Below are 20,738 nucleotides of genomic sequence, written 5' to 3' on the forward strand. Positions count from 1 at the left end.
ACTTACTGTACTTCGAATGTTGTAGACTTTATTGTATGGAGGGCACTGGCGAAGCAAAAAAATGACAGCCCAATCAACAAGCGAAGTTAGAAGAGCGCCGTGTTCTACGCTCAGGAATTACACTCGATTAAAAGGGTTGGTTTTTCTTTCGTTTCATGGAACTAGCACTGCTTCTTATTGTAACGCCGTTTCAAGAATCCTCTTTTCAAGCCGCAGAAGCAGGATACAAGGAGGGGGGTGCAGGCGGTCGCCATGCATCTAGACTATGTCTAGACTGAACATCGCTGGTTCTGCAATGACCACGGGCTGGTTACAGGCACGTTTTGGTCACTTATGGTCGCCCATTCGCACTGTGGATTTACAGTGTTCAGTGGATTCGTTGGGTAATGTAAGAACAAACATCGATATGTTTTGCTTATTCAAGAAGTACGCAACACGTGTTCAGAGTTTGATGTACATGGCATGAAACACTGCGGTGTTACATAGCAGTGACGATTTGCACTTTTTCTTTTTTTAGTAGCCTACCTTGGCAAATACTTTTTTCATTGGAAAAACCGCGTTATGCTACATGTGGGACCCTTTATTTGGATGAAGACGAGAGTACAGTAAATGTGCACGACATTGATAGGTATTATATTGCCATTGTGTTACCAAAACATGATCGAAATTCAAATGATAAAGAAGGAGACGATGACAACTCAGGCGACAACTTAGGCACTTTCATCGTGAATGTAGGTTGGCTTATCGAAGCTTTTATTTCGGCAAACTTACTTCTCGTGTATCCTATTTAAATGACATGACCAGGGAACCTAGAGCGTAACTGCGCTTTAGTTGAGCACCTCATAAATATCCATACTTTACATAATAGTAAAATTATGAGTCCCTATAACAGAGCATCACGATTCGATGACGATAATTAGCCCAGTTTTCCTCCTTACAAGTCTTCAGAAAGGAGTAATGCTAGAATGCCCCTATATTTCTCAAGTCAAGGTATTTAGCACTGAGACAAAACAGACCCGAATAAAAAAAAATATTACTTCACAGACAAATTAATACATTCTTACAATTACCTATCAGGAAAATGCAGCAGTTGTCATGCTTTTCTTCGTAAATTGGGCCAAAACAAATGCAGTAACAGAAAAAATATACTTTCCTTTAGTTCAGCCATTTTTCCTTCAGCTCAGCCACGAATTTGCACCTTTGCTGTGGCACAAGGTAGTTTTGGATCAGAAAGTAACATTGACAGCACGCATTGTGAGCTGATATTATGTAATGGTCATTATCTTGTACACTTGGGCCACTGCAAAAGCATGGAATCGATCGGCCTATCAATTATTCTGACTTCTTGCGCAGTTGCCGTGGTGCGTGCCTTTTCTGGTAACCATTGGCCTAGAACGAAGACGATGTGGTGACTACCAAAAAGCGCGCAAATATGACTTATCGCTGACAAAAAGCCAACGTGTGTGGTGAACCACCGCTCAAGCCTACTGCTGGCAACTACCTGAAGGCACTAAGGCGCTTATCACTGCCACCTCAACTCAATCGTTCTGCGGGACTGTGTTCAGCTTGCACCGCTTTGCAAAAACGAAAGCAGCTCGCTGTTGCGGAGTTGGGCATTGTGGATGGTGAGCACTGAGACGGCAAGTGTATAGCACACGCTTTCTTGAGGCGACAGCCCATAGGCACCTCCGTCCGCTGCCAGGACTGCTAGAGCATCGCTTGCAGAAATCTCGCAGCGTGGCATTACCCAACAGGCTCCTCGTTGCTCCGTGCCCGGTCTGAAGAGGAGTTGGCGCAAGAAGCTCGACACGTTGTGTATGCCAAGTAAGCGAAGTGCTGCACGCAACTAGCCAGTAGGCAATCCGCTCTCTATGACCGTACTGCGTCTCGAAAAAACTGGGTAAGTTTTCGCTAAGTAGCAGATAGCAGTACGCATTGATCGTGGACAGCCATTTATGCCCGTTTCGTTGCTGTCAGTCGCTGCGTTGTGTGCGTGTCCCGAACTCCGCAGTAGTTTCTAAATACTCTTTGGGGTCGTTACCTCTTCATCGGATGGTCACGCGAGAATGCCAATCATTTCTGAACACTGGCAAAAAGAAAGAAAAGGCTTCGTGTTGGACTCGTAAGGCAATATTTGCTGTGGCACTGTATGTATTCTTTCTTTAGGGGTGATGGTGTACGGAAATAAATGCAAATTAGTACTTGCTTGGTCATAGGCGTGCAATAGAGAGGGGGGGGGGGAAGGGGTGCAAAGCCTCCAGCCCAATAAATTGACATAATACAGAGGGTGGGGTGAGAGGGGGGCATAAAGTCAGCACCATCCATGGATATGATAAAGAGGGGGCGCTGCGACAAGCCATTCCCCCCCCCCCCCCCCCACCCTCATAAAGGGGAACCCCACGCACACTTCAGTACTTGGTTGTTGATGCATTCTACGTCTGGTTGCATTCCCGGCAGGTTCTTGGCATGTATGCACGTAATAATGAGGTTTTACTGTAGGGCTTTGATTGTGTGTGTGTGTGTGTGTGCGCACATGCATGTGTGTGCAGGCTGATATGAACTTGGACACTTTCTGTGTCATCTCCGTTTCAGCCGTGTTTGTCCCCAGCATTTGTGTGCTTTTGCTCGAGCGTAGAGCGTACAATACACGAGACAGGACAGCGATGGCAAAAGCCTGCAGAAAATGTCCATGTGAACAAAAGCCCGCTAGGAGTGTGCAAACATGAAGTGGACATTCCAGTTCTCTCACCTTCTCATTTGTACTAGTCAGAAGTTGCGTTTTGTCAATGCGAGCATTTGAAAATGTACTGTAAAGTGCCGAGCGAGTGCTCCCCTCCCCCATACTGTAAAGGATAATCCAACCAGATTTGGGAGGGGGTGCTCATTTCAGATCTTCCAAAAGATGGAGGGCGGGGTGTTGCTTGGCATTTTACGGTAGTCTTGTTCTGACGTAGCGAAGAGGCCGCATCTTCTGCGTGCCGGGCACAATCAGGTCTGATTTTACTTGGCGAATCCCAATATGAATTATCTCAAATGTTAAACTTTAGTCATTTCTGAAGATAAGTGTGCCACAAATTGGAATGCTTTACAACCTTCTCATGAAACTAAGTGCTCTCAAGTCAGTAATTAAATAAGTTGATAACAAATTTTTAATAATTAGTCTTGTCAATGTCGCTTTAGTGACATGTAAAGTATTTTCACGTATAAAAATGATTGAAGGATGTGTGTACAAAAAGTACTGGAGCCTGACTGGTGTAGAATTTCGATTAAAGAAGTATTAATTATAAAAAAAAAGAAACACACTCTGTGTATATATGGTACGTCTGGTTGGTTCAAGAGTACTGAATATTTAGTAAGGACCACTGGAATTGTTTGTTTCTTGTAAATAAAAAAAAACTTCAATTAAGAATGGTTATCTCACCCAGAAATCCAAAACTAATTTGCATTGCTCCAAAATACTCCTATTGCTCCTAAGCTTCTCTGAAAGTCACATTTTTTTGCTTCAAAGCTGCTCCAAAACAGAATTATTCCTACTCTCTGAGCTTCTACGGAAGACTGAAGCTGGCTTCTACCCCTGTGAAAGTCAAATCCTGCTGCTATTTGAAGTTTATTCCAATTTTCTTTGAGTTAAAAAAATAATGACATTTGCGCATGCCTTTCTTCATAACTAAAACAATGTTGGGCAGGTTAGTTGGGTCATGACAAATGTGCTCGTGTTGCTTTATGTAGTCAAACCCTTCTACGAAAGACTGATGTGAGAGACAGATGGGTATAATAGACCCCAGCGTGCCTACTTTGAAATAGGGCTTGATAAGAAAATGCACGTGTGGCACCTCGCTCATAAGAGACATCTCATGTCTCTTATAAAAGGGTTCAATCGTAACATGTGGTATAAACTATTACAATTCGATTGAAAGTTATTTCACCAAATCAACGTTCGCTTCAACTCCGCTTAAAACCTAAAGTTTACCATTAGCACTAGCCTAGTTCTAAGGTGTGTTCATTGGCCAACCAATGTTGTCACACCCTGCAGGTGGCTAGCATGGTGCCTGGCCATGGAGAAGAACAATGCAGAGATCGCTACAGGGAGTTCTTTGACCCGTTGTTCGCCTTGGGCCCGTACACAGCAGAGGAAGATTACACGCTCTTGCTGCTTATTGAGAAGCACGGACTTGGCCAGTGGGTCAAGGTGAGCATGTGAAGGAGCTCGGCGACCTTTTTGTGATGGCATTGAAGTGATGTTGGGTGGTTCTACGCTCAAACCTCGATGTAACAAAAGCGGATGTAATGAATTATCGATTATAACCAAGTGAGTGAGGAATGGTTTTGTTGAAGGTACTGTGATACATCATCATCATCATCATCAGCCTGACTACGTCCACTGCAGGACAAAGGTCTCTCCCATGTTCCGCCAGTTAACTCGCTCCTGTGCTTGCTGCTGCCAATTTATACCTGCAAACTTCTTAATCTAATCTGCCCACCTAACCTTCTGTCTCCCCCTAACCCTCTTGCCTTCTCTGGGAATCCAGTTAGTTACCCTTAATGACCAGCGGTTATCCTGTCTACGCGCTACATGCCCGGCCCATGTCCATTTCCTCTTCTTTATTTCAACTATGATATCCTTAACCCCCGTTTGTCTCCTAATCCACTCTGCTCTCTTCTTGTCTCTCAAGGTTACACCTACCATTTTTCTTTCCAGTGCTCGCTGCGTCGTCCTCAATTTAGGCTGAACCCTCTTTGTAAGTCTCCAGGTTTCTGCTCCGTAGCGAAGTACCCGCAGGATACAGATGTTATATACCTTCCTCTTGAGGGATAGTGGCAATCCGCCTGTCATAATTTGAGAGTGCTTGCCAAATGTGCTCCACCCTGTTCTTATTCTTCTAGTTACTTCAATCTCGTGGTTCGGCTCCGCGGTTATTACCTGCCCTTAGTATACATAGTCTTTTACAACTTGAAGTACACTATTACCTATCTCGAAACGTTGCTCTCTTCCGAGGTTGTTGTACATTGCTTTCGTTTTCTGCAGATTAATTTTAAGACCCACCTTTCTGCTCTCCTTGTATAACTCCGTAATCATGAGTTGCAATTCGTCCCCTGAGTTACTCAGCAATGCAATGTCATCGGCGAAGCGCAGGTTACTAAGGTGCTCTCCGATAACTCTTATGCCTAACTGTTTCCATTCTAGGCCTCTGAAAACCTCCTGTTAGCACGCGGTAAATAGCATTAAGGAGATTGTATTCCCCTGTTTTACGCACTTCTTGATTGGTATTCTGTTGCTTTCTTTATGAAGCACTATGGTAGCAGTTGATCCCCTGTAGATTTCTTCCAGCATGTTTATATATACTTCATCAACGCCCTGATTCCGTAATGTCTGCATGACTGCTGATATTTCTACTGAATCAAATGCATTCTCGTAATCTATGAAGGCTATGTATAGTGGTTGGTTATATTCTGAGCATTTTTCTATTACCTAATTGATAGTATGAATGTGGTCGATTGTTGAGTAGCCTGTTCGAAATCCTGTTTGTTCCTTTCGTTGATTGAATTCTAATGTTTTCTTAACTCTGTTAGCACTTACTTTTGTAAATAGCTTGGAGAGCAAGCTGATCGGCCTGTAATTCTTCAAGTCCTTGTCATCTCCTTTCCTAATGATTAAGATGATGTTAGCATTCTTCCTAGACTGTGCTACAAGTATATGTTAACAACGAATTTTCGAATACAACGAAGTTGTTTCGTGGCAGGTGTGATTGTTTCAATGAGGTTTGAGCAGTTTAGTAAGCTTATCGAATAGCAAGCTTAGCGAAATGGAAAGAGACATGCACAGTACTTTAAACGACCCCTAATGTTTATCGCACCCACTATTTTTCAAATTTAGCATTACCGCATTTACGTAGTTAACGAGTGTATGCGAAACATGTGTGAAGCTCGCTAAAGACAGCCCACATCGAATTGATTGTAGGGACGGTGTGCAGGGATACACTTCTTTCGTAGCAAACCACTCTGTCAAAAGGTTTCGCTTGCCTTCAGTTAGCTTTGACGAGCCAGTCTTAAAGATTACTCAGCGTAGTCTTTGAGACCACTTGTCATTTCAAATGTCCCTAGGCGTAACCAGAAGATGGATGTCAATAAATTGGCAATATGAAAATTTTCGCTTTTGGTTCATAGTTCATATTCATTTATTGGTAATGAAAAAAAGTTACGGTGTGCACAGATAGAGGTGAGCATTTTCATCTTTTCATTTTTTTTTAACATATTTGCCCTCTGCTAGATGACACCACTGACCCAGCTTGGGCACGTTAATGCTATCTCGCTATACTAAGACGCGCTGTCCGCAATGAACGTTAGTGGTACAGTAACGCTATTTCCTTTAACTCCCACTATCAAAGTAGCGGTAAACTGTAGCTGTCAATTGGTGATACAACCCACCGAACAAATAAAGGAAAGAAGTGTATGTTGAAAGTCTTGTTTTCTTGGTTAGGCCCAGTATGAGCTCTAACAGACAATCATGCCAAGAAAGTATAAGGGATGTTATTAGAAGTAACTGTAATGTAAGTGTGACAGACGAAAAGATAACGGACCATGGGCAGGGACCAAACGTGCGATCTTTGAATGAAGAGGTTCGATGCTCTACCAACTGAGCTACCATGGTGGCTATTCGCCCACCCACTTTATTGGGTGTATATGTGAATTAAACGTGAGATCGTCAGTCAGTGCCACCTGTAGCCATGACAGCGAGTGTGGAACACACTCTGTCTGCCTGCTTGGCGTTACATAGCACAAGATGTTACTACGAGCCGGGGGCTGTCGAATAATCTCTCGTATACAATCTAAAGGCACCAAGTCTTCCAGAACGAGATCCTCGCTATGAATGAAGGAAAGAAGTGTACATTTAAGGCCTTGTGAAAATGAAATCATAGGTCTCACATGTGTGTGTGTGATTAGTTTTTATTTTTGGTTGTGGAACACATTGAACGACCCATCAAACATCTTAATGTCTTTGACAGAGTGGTTGGCTTCAGTCATAAAACTACACTGCGTTTAATTCGGGACGTGTTGACTATGCCGATGGTCAAATTCATCCGATGAACCATATATCTCGCGCACTTTTTCCCGCAAGTCACAACTAGCATAAAAAAGTTGCCTACACGAATGTAGCCGCCACCGCTGAAGGGGTTACATCTGGATATATAGCGTGTAGTTTAGTGCTGTCTTCTTGTATGATTTGGTGTGTAACTCACCATTTAACAGACAGTGGGCTATTGAGTTTCAGGTGAGGCGGTGGGTAAAGGCGCCTCTGCAGGCTATAAAACTTCGTAATATTTTTGAATGTAGTCATTAGGTCCTCCCACTTGGCGGCAGATGCTGATGGAAAATGCTGTGAAACATCTCTTGCCTTTCGAGCCTCTCACCGTGGCCCTTTCGCAGCTGGCACAGGAGATGCCCTGGCGTTCGATCAACTCAGTGAAGGGCCGCTATCGGCTGCTGTGCGAGACCCTTGGCATCGCGCGTCCAACCCCGGTGGACCTGGAGCGCTACTTGTCGGGTCCTGTGGGTCCCGTGACGAACGTAGAGCAACGCACTCGACGGATGAGGAGGGAAAAGCGCCTGGAGGTGTACCGGACCCTCCTGTACCTGCACCTGCTGCGGACCAAAACAATGAAGCGTACTGCCGCAATGCTGCTAAAGGTAGCCAGGGCACCCGTTGGCAACCATAGCGCATGATGTTCGGCTAGTCGGAACAACCGCATGGGCTGTTCCGCCTTTGGGGAAAACTCAAAGCTCACGGTATTGCGCTGTAGAGAGCACTGGAGTCGGGCGGCAGCAGCAGCCTGCACATGACCAGACCCCCCAAGAATGGAGTCTCTAACCACGCTGTCTCCTACGACAGCTTACGCTGGCCGCATTTTCTGGAAGCGCGCTACTCTTGGAAGCAGCATGCAGATTTTGTTGTTATTGAGGGAACCGAGCCAGTAATTTTAATTTAACGTGCAACAGCAACCTCTGAGTTTTCAGTGGCACTAGTAGGGCTCTCCCACCTTTTATTTGACGACACGCTTTGTTTATACTGAGAAGCCAGGATACTCAGAGTGCACGCGTGTTTCTTCACTTTGTGTGGCGCCGCAATATGCGGCAACAACCGAGATGCACCAAAATCGGCGCGCAATGTACTCTGTCTCCGAGCACTGCCTCAGAGAGTAGCGCACTTCCCAACAATATAGCCGGCATGCACAACCACGGCAGACGGTGCGGTTCATTGGTATGCTTTTCAAATCCGTGTGCCTGCACGGGCTGCTTGCTGCTGGCATGTGACAGCAGTGCTCACCACATTGTAATAAATGCAGTTTTTCGCAGTGTATAAGACAGCCAGTACAGTATACACTCGTTCAGATGAACTTCAAGGGACCACAATCATTTGTTTGTCTTATCAGGCATTTGGCTTATCAGAAGTGCCCCCAAAAAGAGCAATGCTAACATGCCAGGTGCATCCAAAGATGTTGCTTGAAAACATTGAATGTAGCTTCATTACAAGGAGAGAAAAGAAACTAGAAAAGGCATTTATTTGGATCAGCTTGATAAAAACTATGCCTTCGAGTAGAGTATCCACACGAATCTAACAAGCACTCGATTTCAAGAGTTCATAATAAATACGCACATGAATAAATTGCTACCACATTTTAACAATATTACTGTAGCACGACCCTATTTTTCCGTCTCGTTAAGCTCTGGCGTTCTGTTATTCATTGCACTCCTGTTGGGGAACTGAAGAACATGCCAAGAGTGCTCCCAAATGACCACCCTAATATGCCTTTAGAGTCAAATCTCAATAATTTGAACTCGAATGGGCCAGAAAATGTTCGAAATAATGAAAGCTAAATGAACAAAGAGCTCACCGTGCTGTGGCGCATGTGCATTGAGCTAACACAAGAGGGGGAAGTTTCAGAAGGCTTATATTATTCTCAAATCACAGGACATCTATCATTGATTGAAGTAATCAGTGATGTGCATCTGCACATGTTTGCCTTGCAGCGATCAATGAATTTCGCACGCAGTTTGCAAAGCATTTCTACTTCGGCTTCAACATTCTCCTGGCAAGAGAAGTTGCGCGTTAATGTCCAGCGCCAACACTCTCTAAAGACAATGGCAACGACTGCGTCTCCGCTGCTACCCTCTGCGCTGCAATCGGAGCGTGGCCAGCTCATGACAAGAAAGGAGGAGTGTCTCCACGCAGAGAGAAGCAGATCGGCATTTGAGAGAGAACAAACACTCCGCGGCAGCTTTCTTTTTTTCTCTCTCACTTCGCGCATGGTGTTAAAAGGACAAGGGCCTTTACGTGGCAAGGACAGGAAAGGGAGAAGCGTGGCACAGGTGCATTGCAGATTGGCATTTGCAAGAGAGCAAACATTCAGTCGCAGCCTTTTCTTTCTTTTTCTTCTTTTCCTTCGCGCGCAGCGTTATGGTGTCGGAGGTGCCGCCGCGAGATTGGGCGTGGTGTGAGAGCATTTTTGGAGTGCGGTGTGTTCGAATGAACCGTTGCAAGTGCTTGCGCGTTCGAATTACAGGGCGTTTTTGCCCGTTGAAATACACATAGCTTTGACAGGACCACAGTGTGAGTTCTAATTAGTTGAAAGTTTGAATTAAGCATGTTCAAATTAATAAGATCCGACTAGTTTCTCACAAATATAAAAGATACAGGGAGATCTGGCAACACCGTCTATGTGACAGGGTTCGTACAGGTCCTTGAAATCCTTGAAAACTTTAGAATTTGAAAATTGCATTTTCAACGCCCTTGAAAGTACTGAAATTTTTTGCCATCCTTGAAAATCCTTGAATTTTCTGAGCAGTTCACATTCATATCGACATCGCGACCTCCTAAATGTGGTACATCAGTGTGTGAACCTGTTAAACTCCGTATTTCTGAAGCAGTATTGCGGCGTGGGTGCACATGGTCTCATTTAGCAAAAGGCATGTGAAAAAAAGTTTGTGGCGAGGGTGAAGCAGTGAATGTGATAGCAAGAAATTAGAATGTTGCACGAAGAAGGGCAAGCAACCCTATATATGCAACACGCCGCTCAAGCACGAAGGATGCCCGAAAAGAAAGTGCACAAGGCGGGTGCTGATGAACGACTGTCATAGCTCGGCACTGGAAGCGTGCTGCTTAAACAAACCAAGAACAGTGCTAGAAAAGAACACACATGTATTCGCAGGATGAGTGTAAATTAACCACTGTCACAGTTGTTACTTCTTAGTTCTTGAGCCATGTGCCGGGTGTCAGCTGTGCACAAGCCAACATTTTTTAGAGGGTGGCGCCATCAAATTTCAAGGCTACCATATATGAAACCTAAATGAACATGAAATTAAGGATACGGTATGTTTGGTGCATGCAGTTGCTGAGTTTCATTTGACAGATAATAAAGGCGATGATCATCGGCTAGACTTCGCACACGACATATCGATGCGGCAAGTTCGGGGTGCGATCATTATCGAGGGGGAAAAAATCGAATTTAGGCGGCAAAATTTAGGGGTGCGATAATTACCCGAGTAAATATGGCATAATGATCACACATTTTTTTTTTCAAAAAAATTGACTCCGACTTCGGGATGCGATCATTGCGCGGGGTAAATTTTCAGTGAAAAAATGTTCCGAGTACCGAAAACGCGAAAAGGTCGCTAACCAGAATTCTTACGATAGCTATCATGAACATAACCAAAAATAAAAGTAAATTAAGGCTTACCTTTGTAAAAAAATGCATGCATTACGCAGGAGCTACATGCATGGCACACTGCCCTTTTATTTTTTACCTCTCTGACCCCCTAACATTTATTCAGATTCCAAAGCGTGACTTGCGTCAGTGTCGTCGCCGCACGATTTCCTGTCGGAACCGGCAGTGTCTTCACTGTTCCACAGAGGGTCATCTTCCGATCCGTCGAGCGCGTTGGAAATGCCAGTCTTTTTGAAGCCCTTGACGACCACCTCATCAGAAATGGTACTCCACACTTCGAGAATCCATGAGCAGAGGACTTCAACGAACGGTCTCTTGATTTTGCCACTTGGCGTGAAATCGTGGTCGCCCGCCGCCATCCATTCTGCGTACAGCCTTCGGTCGTTATTTTTGAACCGTTTGTTCAGTGACATGTCCAGAGGCTGTAGCAGCGAAGTTAGACCCCCAGGGATCACTGTGATTTGCGTGCGCCGCTCCTTCAGCTCGGTATGGACACTGTCAACGAGATGGCCTCGAAAGCTGTCCAGCACAAGAAGTGAAGGAAGCAGAAGCGCTCCTGCTCTTTACCCCCAAGCCGTCTTGATCCAATCGACCATAAGGTCGGCCGTCATCCACCCTTTCGCTTGAGCACGGATGTGGATGCCACGGGGAAAGTTTCCCTTCGGAATTGTTTTCTGTTTCAGAATAACGTACAGCGGCAGCTTCTGCCCATCTGCCGTCACTGCGAGCATCAGGGTGCATCCCTGCTTCTCTGCACCACAGGTTTTCACAAGGACGCTTCACGGAATATTGGATCCGAATTTCGTTGACGCCGAAATGTCTGCCGGCAGCGCGGTTGCCGTGCTCTAGCTCGTAGTCAAGCCCCTTCACTTTGAACGCGGCAGTAAAGCTTGAATACTGCCCTACAGTTAAGCGGCGCTTCAACAGGCAATCACAAAACACACACAAAAAAAACATGGTCTCAGAAAAAAACAAAAACATTGCTGCAGGATGAACACAGGTCGACCAACAGGTGGCCGCCGCTGTAACAGTGTGGGATGTCAAAACAAACATGGCGGCTGACGGAGCGAAGAAACCGCATTTTTTTCTTCTTTTTGTCAGTTATGGAGGTTGTGAGTACGTCACGCGCGTCAGAACAGTTTCTTTCATCTAAATAAGGAATGCTTTCATTTAAATCAGTAAATTTACAACATTAGCATAGGGATGCCTGCTTTCAGATCACAGAAACAATGATAGGCGCGTTCAGCTGCCACAAACATGAAAACACATGGCGGTCATTCAGTGAAAACTGCGGCATTTGCCCTTACTGCAATCCTAAATGGCACGTTCTCGCCAACTGTGGGCAAAAATTAAGGATACACGGTATGTTTGGTGCATGCAGTTGCCGAGTTTCATTTGACAGATAATAAAGGCGATGATCATCGGCTAGACTTCGCACACGACATATCGATGCGGCAAGTTCGGGGTGCGATCATTATCGAGGGGAAAAAAATCGAATTTAGGCGGCAAAATTTAGAAATGCGATAATTACCCGAGTATATATGGCATAGCAAGCACCGTGTGGGTTTAAGAATATATTTTAAGTCCCTTCCCAAGTGTACCTAAATGCTCATTCCACTAATCAAGGCCCATCGCCAGCGCGTCCAACACTGACGTAGCTCTATAGGAAGGGCAACGAAAGTTCTAGTGACATTGGACCAGATCTGTAGTCCGGTGAGTGACCTCCGTACTTCCACCCTGTACATACTGGCAAAACGTCGCGGCTGCTGCAGGTAGTGGAGAGTTCGTTTTGTAGGTGCTTGTGTGGCACATGTGTGTGAGAACTGACAATACTCAGCATGACGCGTGCAAAGCTTTGTGATCACGTGACTAAGTCAGCTACACTGCTATGTATCTGCCCAACTCGGTGCCCACAAACACTAACTCTGAATTGTCTATATCAAAAAGGAAGCAAATTATATAGCAAGAATAAATGAACCTTCGTGCATGTATCGTGCTTATTGGAGCTATAATTGAAGCTTGCAGCAAAGAGCATGCAAGCCACAAATATTGTGCCACGACTCCTTTAAGGCCTGACTACACATGGCCTGACTACACATGAAGCCCATCAGCGCAAAAGTTTCCGACATGGCATCGTGCTCTCTCCCTATGGAGAGAGTGCGAGAAGTCAATGAGACTACGCTCTTGTTTTTATAATTGAAATATATATATATATTTATTGTAAGTGCAATAAAAATGGTCATTTTTGAAAATTTTAGAGTGAAAAATTTCAAGTTAGCATGCCCCTTCGAGTCCTTGAAAAACTTGCAATAGGTACTGGAAAGTCCTTGAATATCCTTGAATGTACGCTTTGAAAACTTGTACAAACCCTGCTGTGAATTTCCTGTGTTGCAATAGGAATAATGGGAATGGGGAATATGTGTCGGCCAAGGTGGTATTTGCTGGTGTTGAGCAAAGCTTGGCCTTTTAAAATTGCTGCTTGCTGGGCTACTTGGCTGATTTCAACACATGTAACAGCGTGCAAAATTGGGTGCAGTCGAATCTCACCATAACGAAGTTTGCTACTACGAAATTTTCACCACAACGAATAATTTTCGATTCCCCGCCAGCCGCCCATATAAAACAATGTAAAATATGTATTGTCACAACGAATACTTTTTCTGGATATTTCCACCTTAAGGAAGTTTTTGCGAGTACTACCCCATCAGGAAAAGGAACTTGCCTAGGATTGCCACGAAATTCACTCCCAGCTCGGCCATTTCTCGACAGCTGATGGCATCCAGAGTGCACGGCCGTATCACAACAACCATGTCTTGATTGGAGACATGCTTTCTGCCACCACACGCGCTTGTGTACAGCTTTAGATGCTTGTGTACAGCTCACCCATCCATGACGCTGTCGGTGGACTTGAAGTACGTGTTGGCTGCGGCAGAATTACAATCTACTAGAACCCCCGCCATATGTTTTTGACGTCGCGCTCAAAATAAAACTAGCGCTCGTCGTCACTAGCCGTGCGATCGAGAATGACAACCACGCATCGTAAGGGCGCACACGTGAGCAGCGCGCACCTATCATCGTGCACGCACGAGCAATCGCGGTCTTCATCGTCTTGTTCGTCGGTAGCAAGTACGATGCCAAGTTGCGCAGCCAACACAGCCGTAGGGTAAAGGTAATAAAGCCATAAAACGACGCGAAGCGTTACGGCTTTCCTGTCATTCACTTATGGCTGCGGTAGTGTAGAGCTTCGTCACTTTCAGTTGCAATTATCATTTGGCTTCTAGCGAAGTTGTCGTACTCTTCTTTGCGACGCTCTGCATTTGGCACACCCCAAGGGTAGTCTGAATATCGTATTTTCTTCTGTGTAACTAGCGCTTCCTCTATTTTTTTGTGTTTGGCAAGGTACGGCTGAATTAGCAAGAGTTCAATGCATGTGCTTGTTGGGCTGAAAGGGTGCGTCGTAATCATGAGATCTTACCAAATTTTGTGGTATATAGATGAAATTTTGCTATAACGAAATTCCGTGACAAGGTATTTTGTCACGCATCCCACCAGTTTCGTTGTAGCCTGATTTGACTGTAGGACGACATAGTGTAAAGAGTGCTGACTTTCAACTGTGACAGATCGCAATAATTCTTTGTTTGTTTCTGTCACATTGTGCTGGCCACAAACTCTATTAATTATGTTTATGTTTATTTTAATAATTCTTTGTTTGTTTCTGTCACATTGTGCTGGCCACAAACTCTATTAATTATGTTTATGTTTACTTTGTTTATTGCCATCACCCTGCTTGGACCTGTGTAAGGTCTGCAGTATTGAATGAAGGAACAAACAAACTGTTTCTTCCATGAATGATGAAAGATATAAACACATACAAAGTGTCAGCAGGTAAAACAAAGAACGAAGCCATAGGAAAAAGCAATCAGTAAGAAATGTACTGGGTGATACCGATAAGTTCTAATCATGAAGTAAACACGTACCTAAATGAGCACAACAAGAATATAAAAGATGGAAACAAAAGGCTTATTAAGTTACACTGCGGCAACTGAGGTGCTAAGTCTATGTGTCAACGTTCCCAGCTTTGCAAACTTGAGTTCGAACAAAGTGCACTGTTTATTGCCACAAAGATAAGTGCATCAGGGAAATAGTTGAGGCGGTAGAGATTGCTTGTGCAAGAGAGGGATGTGTCAGCATGCCATGGGTTGCATTGACAAAGGATGAGCTAAGATTTTTAGAAACTAGGTGATTATGATTTAATGGTATCAATCACTACATTTCTTACTAATTGCTTTATTTCTAGGCTTTGTTTTGTGCACTGGTTCTTTGTTTGTATTTGTATCTGGTATTGTCAGCGGAATAAACAGTTGGAAGTCTGTGCTCTTCAGTCTGTGTCGTCCTTTCCAGTTTTGCGTGCTGTTACATGTGTTGGCCTGTAACATGGATATGGCTGTTCAAGTAAGGTTTCTCTAAAAGTGAAGCTTCATAAATGGATGCCATTGACCTGTTCTGCATTTAAAAAAAATTCCGCCATATCCACGAAGTGAATGATGATGAGTGGGCGAAGCTCCGGAGGTAAACCTGGTAAACCATGAATCCTCTGTACATTTTTCCCACTCGATTTTATTACATAGCTCCCGCCAGCGTACGTCGCCGCACTAAATCAAACGATTGCCTTCAACCAATGACACGCGCCATATGTGACATCATTCCTATTTTATAAGATCTCGCGTCTTTCATCAACTACAAGTACCGCTTTCTAGTTTATAACATCTTGCATCTTTTCATCATCAGCTACAAGTACCACCATCTAGTAAACACTACAAGAACTAAACGAGAGGTGGCTACATACAGGAGACGGTACCGCCATCTAGTGAACACTGCAAGAACTAAACTAGAGGTGGCTACATACAGGCTACAGGGACGGGACGCACAGCCCACACCCTAAGGAGCTTCGCCCCTAATAGAAAATCTCACTCGCCTTCAGAATATAAGCAAACGGTGAAAGGAACAAATAGACGTCAAACCGTCGCAGAGTGAACGTCAACGTTGTTGTCAGTTTTCTAACCTTAGTGGCTGCTCACTACATTTCAGTTTTTTAAAACTGCACATCGAAGCAGAAGTTCGCCAAGTTAAGTGAAACATTTTGTGCACTGACGAGAAATTGTGCTGGCTGTGAACAGGCCTGGCAATAAAGAAGCGATAGTTCTCCTGAACCTTACGCTTGCGTAGAATGCCGTACAAACTTGTGAGCGATGGCAACCGCTTGCTGCTTCTTCTGCGCCTGGACTGTTCGCGACCATCACTGAGCTCATTGCGGCCGCCTGCAGTGCAAGACTGGTGCAAAGACTGATTCTAACCAGACTCAATCCCGAGGTGTCCGGTCTCTTCAGTAATGATGCCAATCCAAATCCGACAAGTATGCCAATCTAAATCCGACAGTGGCAGTACTTTTGTGCATACAAAAGTGCTGTTGTGCAAGTTTTTCCTCTAGGTAATGCTAGGGAACATTATGGCTTCATAGGCATACAGTTGACTGACATCACACGCAGCTGTTGCATGTGCCTGTGTGAAATGGCAGTGTGCTCTTGGCAGGGCCAAGGTGAACGGGCGGATTTGACGATGTGCATGAGGCTGTACCGAAAGGTCTGGCGGCTTGACCAGGAGAAGCGCCCACCACGAAGGCCAAAGCTAGTGCGCAAGGCATTGAACAAGGCCATTGCCCAGTACGCGCAGACAGCGTGTCGAGTCAGGGTCTCACCACCCAGCCTATGTGTCTACGAGCACCAGGAGTGGCATGCTGTGGCAAATGGTAAGCATAAGAATGTAGCCTTCACAGCACTATAGATGACAATTCAAAGGGGGCCGTAAAAAGGTTGCTTCTAAAATGACCCTGCGGAACCGCCAGCGGCCACATGCGCTTACTAGGTGACATCAGCTTAATTAGAGTAGACCTGCGTGGATACTTTGCCCATCGAAGAATGTAGAACTCTACGGTACCTGCGACCATGTGCAAGGGACGGTCATCACGTCTTTGCCATGTGCGATCTGCTTCTACTCTACGGGGGCAGACGTCACTCAGTTAGTGCGTATGACTTCTGGCATTTCCGCATAGTCATTTCAGGAGTGACCTTGTCCGCTACCCTTCTAAGGGCCTGTTTGTCTTTCTAGACACAACTATATTGCAAACCAACAGACTATGATGCCAAGAACGGTATAAGGGACATTACTCCTATTCTTTTGACAGTATTGTAATAGTTACAATATTAATGTGAATAAGTTAAAGGCATAAAAAAAAGCAACTTACTACTGGCCGAAACCAAGCCTGAAATTTTTGAATTTGAACGTTGCGGAAAATTCCATTTGTTCTAATAAAGTATTCACTTCTCATGAACTTTGATGACTCGCGCACACCGGGCTTTTGCATGCACACCTCAAGCACATGCAAGTGGTGTGTTTTACATTGAAAGCTGTTATGAGATCACTTTTCGGGTCACGCGCAGTTGCATGTTGTCTGCTGCCGTTGCCGGTGTCTGTAATCACATCGCGCGATATTTAGAAAAAAAAAAAAAGAGAAACTTGCACCAATGGCACAGGGGGGCTCGTACCCGGGTCCGCTAGGTGCCAGCCCAGTATTCTACCACAGAGCTACTCCCGTGCTTGTGAGTTTTTTTTTTCTTTAATGAATGACATTATCACCAGTAAAGTACATAGAGCATACTTCGTCAGAAGTCAGGCAAACACACACAAGCGTCAAGAACGGGAAGCCACTTCGGAACGGGGTCGTTGTCAAACTTGCCTTAGGTTGGCTTTATGTCGGGAAACCAATCATGTTAATATGACTTGTAAAGTGTTTTAAAACAGTGAACAACCAGTCGTCGCACAATGTGATTAGCATATTGAGTGCGTCATATAATGCTCCAACCCATTACAAAAGCTTGTTCTTGTTTTGTTATTAATTGTGGCGCATGCCCTCTACAGCCATAATTTCTCATCGTCGTCAGCCACTGCATGGACAATTGGCACAAAATTTCTTGTGTTTAGCGGATACCACGCTTCTCAGAATTATGAGGAAAAATAGCATAGCGAATGCAGGCCTACCACCCAAAAGTTTATTGATGCCTTAGTGGGTACCAAGCAAGTGTGCTTGCATTAGTTACCCAAAGACTGTTTTGAAAAGGCTCTGAAGGGCCCCTCTTCTAGCTTTTGCTGTGACTGTGCTGCGCCCACCGGGCAGGATTGGCGTTTTTCTAATGTTTGCATTTTTTTTTTTCATAAACTAGAAATATGGCTGCGTACTTAGTGGAGAGCAATTTTGGGGCACGGGGTGTCGTATACTGTAGTGGTCTCATATAGCTCGGTGTAATGTTAAAAACTTGGTGTAACGCTAAAAACGTGATATTTGCCTTGTGCACCACCAATGGCGGCGCTGTGAACCGCGCTCTGGTAACGTGGTAGGAGAAATTCAGGGCTTTTGCCAACTGCTAGGCCCTAGCTAGAGCAGCAGAATTTTCTTTATGATTCGCTTGCATCGCACGGCATTCCTCAACTACCGCTTGTATTATTGCGATAGCAATTATACAGACACTCTCTGCTGGATTTCCACACCATCCAAGTTGTTGCTATCGCATTCATTGCTTCGCCTTTGCGGCAAAGCCATAACTTTTTTTTGCTAGTAATTGTTCTTCAGATGGCTGCCAGCATTACAAGAAGTTAAGAAACGTTTACTTTTAACATATATGCCCACATCCATCAGGCTCAGGATCATTATCCCGAGCTAGTAGTGTAACTCACTTGGCTGGATAGCGTTCAAATAGCTTATGTGAAAGCGCAAACACCCTGCCATGTAAGGTAATGAGAGTACACCGCTTTGGAAGCAAAGAGCAATCAATATTACGGTTTCTTCGCAGAAGTTTGCATTGGGTGAACAGTTCACCGATGAGTGGGCTATTGCGGACAGGTAGTGTATCTTGGGCACGTTGAATACACATTTAAACTTGTTACACGTATTAGTGGCTCTCAATAAAAAGCCATCAGTGGGGCACTTGATGCATTTCACACCCTTTGATTAGAAACATTTTTGCAGTGTGCCACTGGTGAGCCACATTCACGCTTTCGATTGCGCAGTGCTGCCTGATTGGGTGTGTGTGCCTCTCAATGCTTATGACAGGATGACATGCACTCTAGAGCTCCTTATGCTTTGGCAAAACACTCCACTGTTTGTGTTTTATTTGACATTCATGTTACAGCTTTGTAAGAGTAAGAAAATTAGGTGAAAGTGTTCAGGAAGAGCACTATACATCATTATTTTGGCTGCTTTAGCTGGTCATTGTTATTTGTTACCATGCAGTAACAACATTGTCGCTTTGCATTGCCTAGTGATGGGGGGGGGGGGAGGGTCAATCATGGTGAAGGTCTAGGAAGTTTGAAATGCCTCCAATCTTGGAAGCAGTACAAAACCACGCTAGGTCTACAAAGCATTCGAAGGGGGGCAGGGGGAGAACAATACACTCGAACCTCTGTGTACTGAACCCAGGTGTAATGAAGTATCGGTTATAACTAAGCAAATGAAGAATACTCAAGCGATAGATATAGTGTTGGAAATATAACTTTTTATAGCGTTGGAAATATAACTATTTTCAAATATAACGAACCTGTTTTTATGTAAGATGCACCTTTATTCTAAAGAGGTCTGAATACAACCACTTATGAAAAAAAAGTGGGCTTCTTCTCTTGAATTGTCTTAGGCAAATGTAAACGGACCCTGTAAGTCTTCATAGTACAACAACGGCTCCACGTCCTGTCAGAAGTAGACTGTTGAGAGCAGTGTACAGAATATTGTTGCAAATATATCTTGTTACGACTTTCTGGCATGAAGTTTTGTATCTTGCTACATTAGTATGGTTACACTAATTCTGTTCAGCATGGTTTCAAACGACCATTAACGAGTCAGTAAATGTTCATTTATTAACATAAGGATTAAGATATGCTGTAAAAAAAAAAGTCACAGCTTCGCTGCGAGGGAGAAGCAACGAATGCGAGAGCAAGAAATTGAGGCCTTTGTCCGAAGGTGAACATAAAAGCAGGCTGACCAGTATGATAGATGGTGTAGAGGCCTTCGTTCAGCAGTGAACATAAAAACAGGCCGACTAGAATGATAAATGGTGTACTTACAATTTTTCGTGTGTGCTGAGCAGTATCGTGACCTTTTTTTCTCGGCAGTGCTGCATGACCTGCATGGCTTGCCAATGCCACCTCCGAACTCCGAAGTTGAGGAAGTGGGCACCGTGCCCATGTTTGAAGAGTTCTTCTCAAAGGAGGTGCTTAGCGTGCCAGGCGGATTTCAGCCTAACGATGGCAGCCTCGTACTACCCCTGCTGCCACCTAACGAGGTATGTTCAGAACATCTGTCATCTTTTTTGCCTTTTCTTTCCAGCTCAGGGTAGCCGGCTGATCTGAGAACTGGCTGATCTCGTTCCTCGTGGGGACCGAGTGTGCCCTCCCTATTTGGCACCTCGTTCTCTAGCTAGCGCAAGTGTTGGCCCTGTGCTTCTCATGCGTCGGTAACTGCCAATAATCAGCGACATGGTCCCCATGGCTTCGTCACAAGGCCTTCTTTCTGGTGCAAGCCGCGTGGCAGTTTTTTTATGCCCAGAGACGGGTGTCCGAGCATGCCCGGACAATGCCTTCCCCTCGGATCATGCTAGCGCATGTCACGATGCTTCGTCGATCCTCATTGGCTGCCCGTAACATCTCCCTTTCCTCTTAGTTTGCTTGCTCCCTGTGCTCTTGTGCGCTGTGGCAGTAGATACTCACAAGCTTGCACGAGAGTTGGACGCACTGCTTTTGCTGGTGGCTTCTCAGACGTGCCCTCCAATGTTGCCCTTTGCGTGAGAGCCGTTAGCGCCTGCCGGCAAACATTCACTCCGCCAGTTTTGCAGAGTTGCTATGTTGGCCCACAAGCCCGTGATTGTCGCACTGTGTTGTATCTTGGGTTAATAAGCCCTTGTTTTATTTAGGAGC

The 20,738-nt window shown here is 44.8% G+C and overlaps 1 protein-coding gene across 11 annotated transcripts in view; it reads left to right on the forward strand.

Annotated features, from left to right (window-relative positions):
• The window catches only part of LOC119180354 (uncharacterized), a 73,075-nt gene that overhangs the window by 27,042 nt on the left and 25,295 nt on the right, over positions 1–20,738 (forward strand). For all 11 annotated transcript variants that reach the window (XM_075869451.1, XM_075869452.1, XM_075869445.1 and 8 more), the window contains 4 exons: positions 4,034–4,189; positions 7,426–7,686; positions 16,311–16,527; positions 19,938–20,107. In XM_075869451.1, the coding sequence (XP_075725566.1) occupies positions 4,034–4,189; positions 7,426–7,686; positions 16,311–16,527; positions 19,938–20,107 (804 nt within the window). The remainder of the gene's footprint in view (positions 1–4,033; positions 4,190–7,425; positions 7,687–16,310; positions 16,528–19,937; positions 20,108–20,738) is intronic.

The sequence above is a fragment of the Rhipicephalus microplus genome, chromosome 7, assembly GCF_043290135.1.
Source record: "Rhipicephalus microplus isolate Deutch F79 chromosome 7, USDA_Rmic, whole genome shotgun sequence".
In the NCBI taxonomy this organism is placed as follows: domain Eukaryota; kingdom Metazoa; phylum Arthropoda; class Arachnida; order Ixodida; family Ixodidae; genus Rhipicephalus; species Rhipicephalus microplus.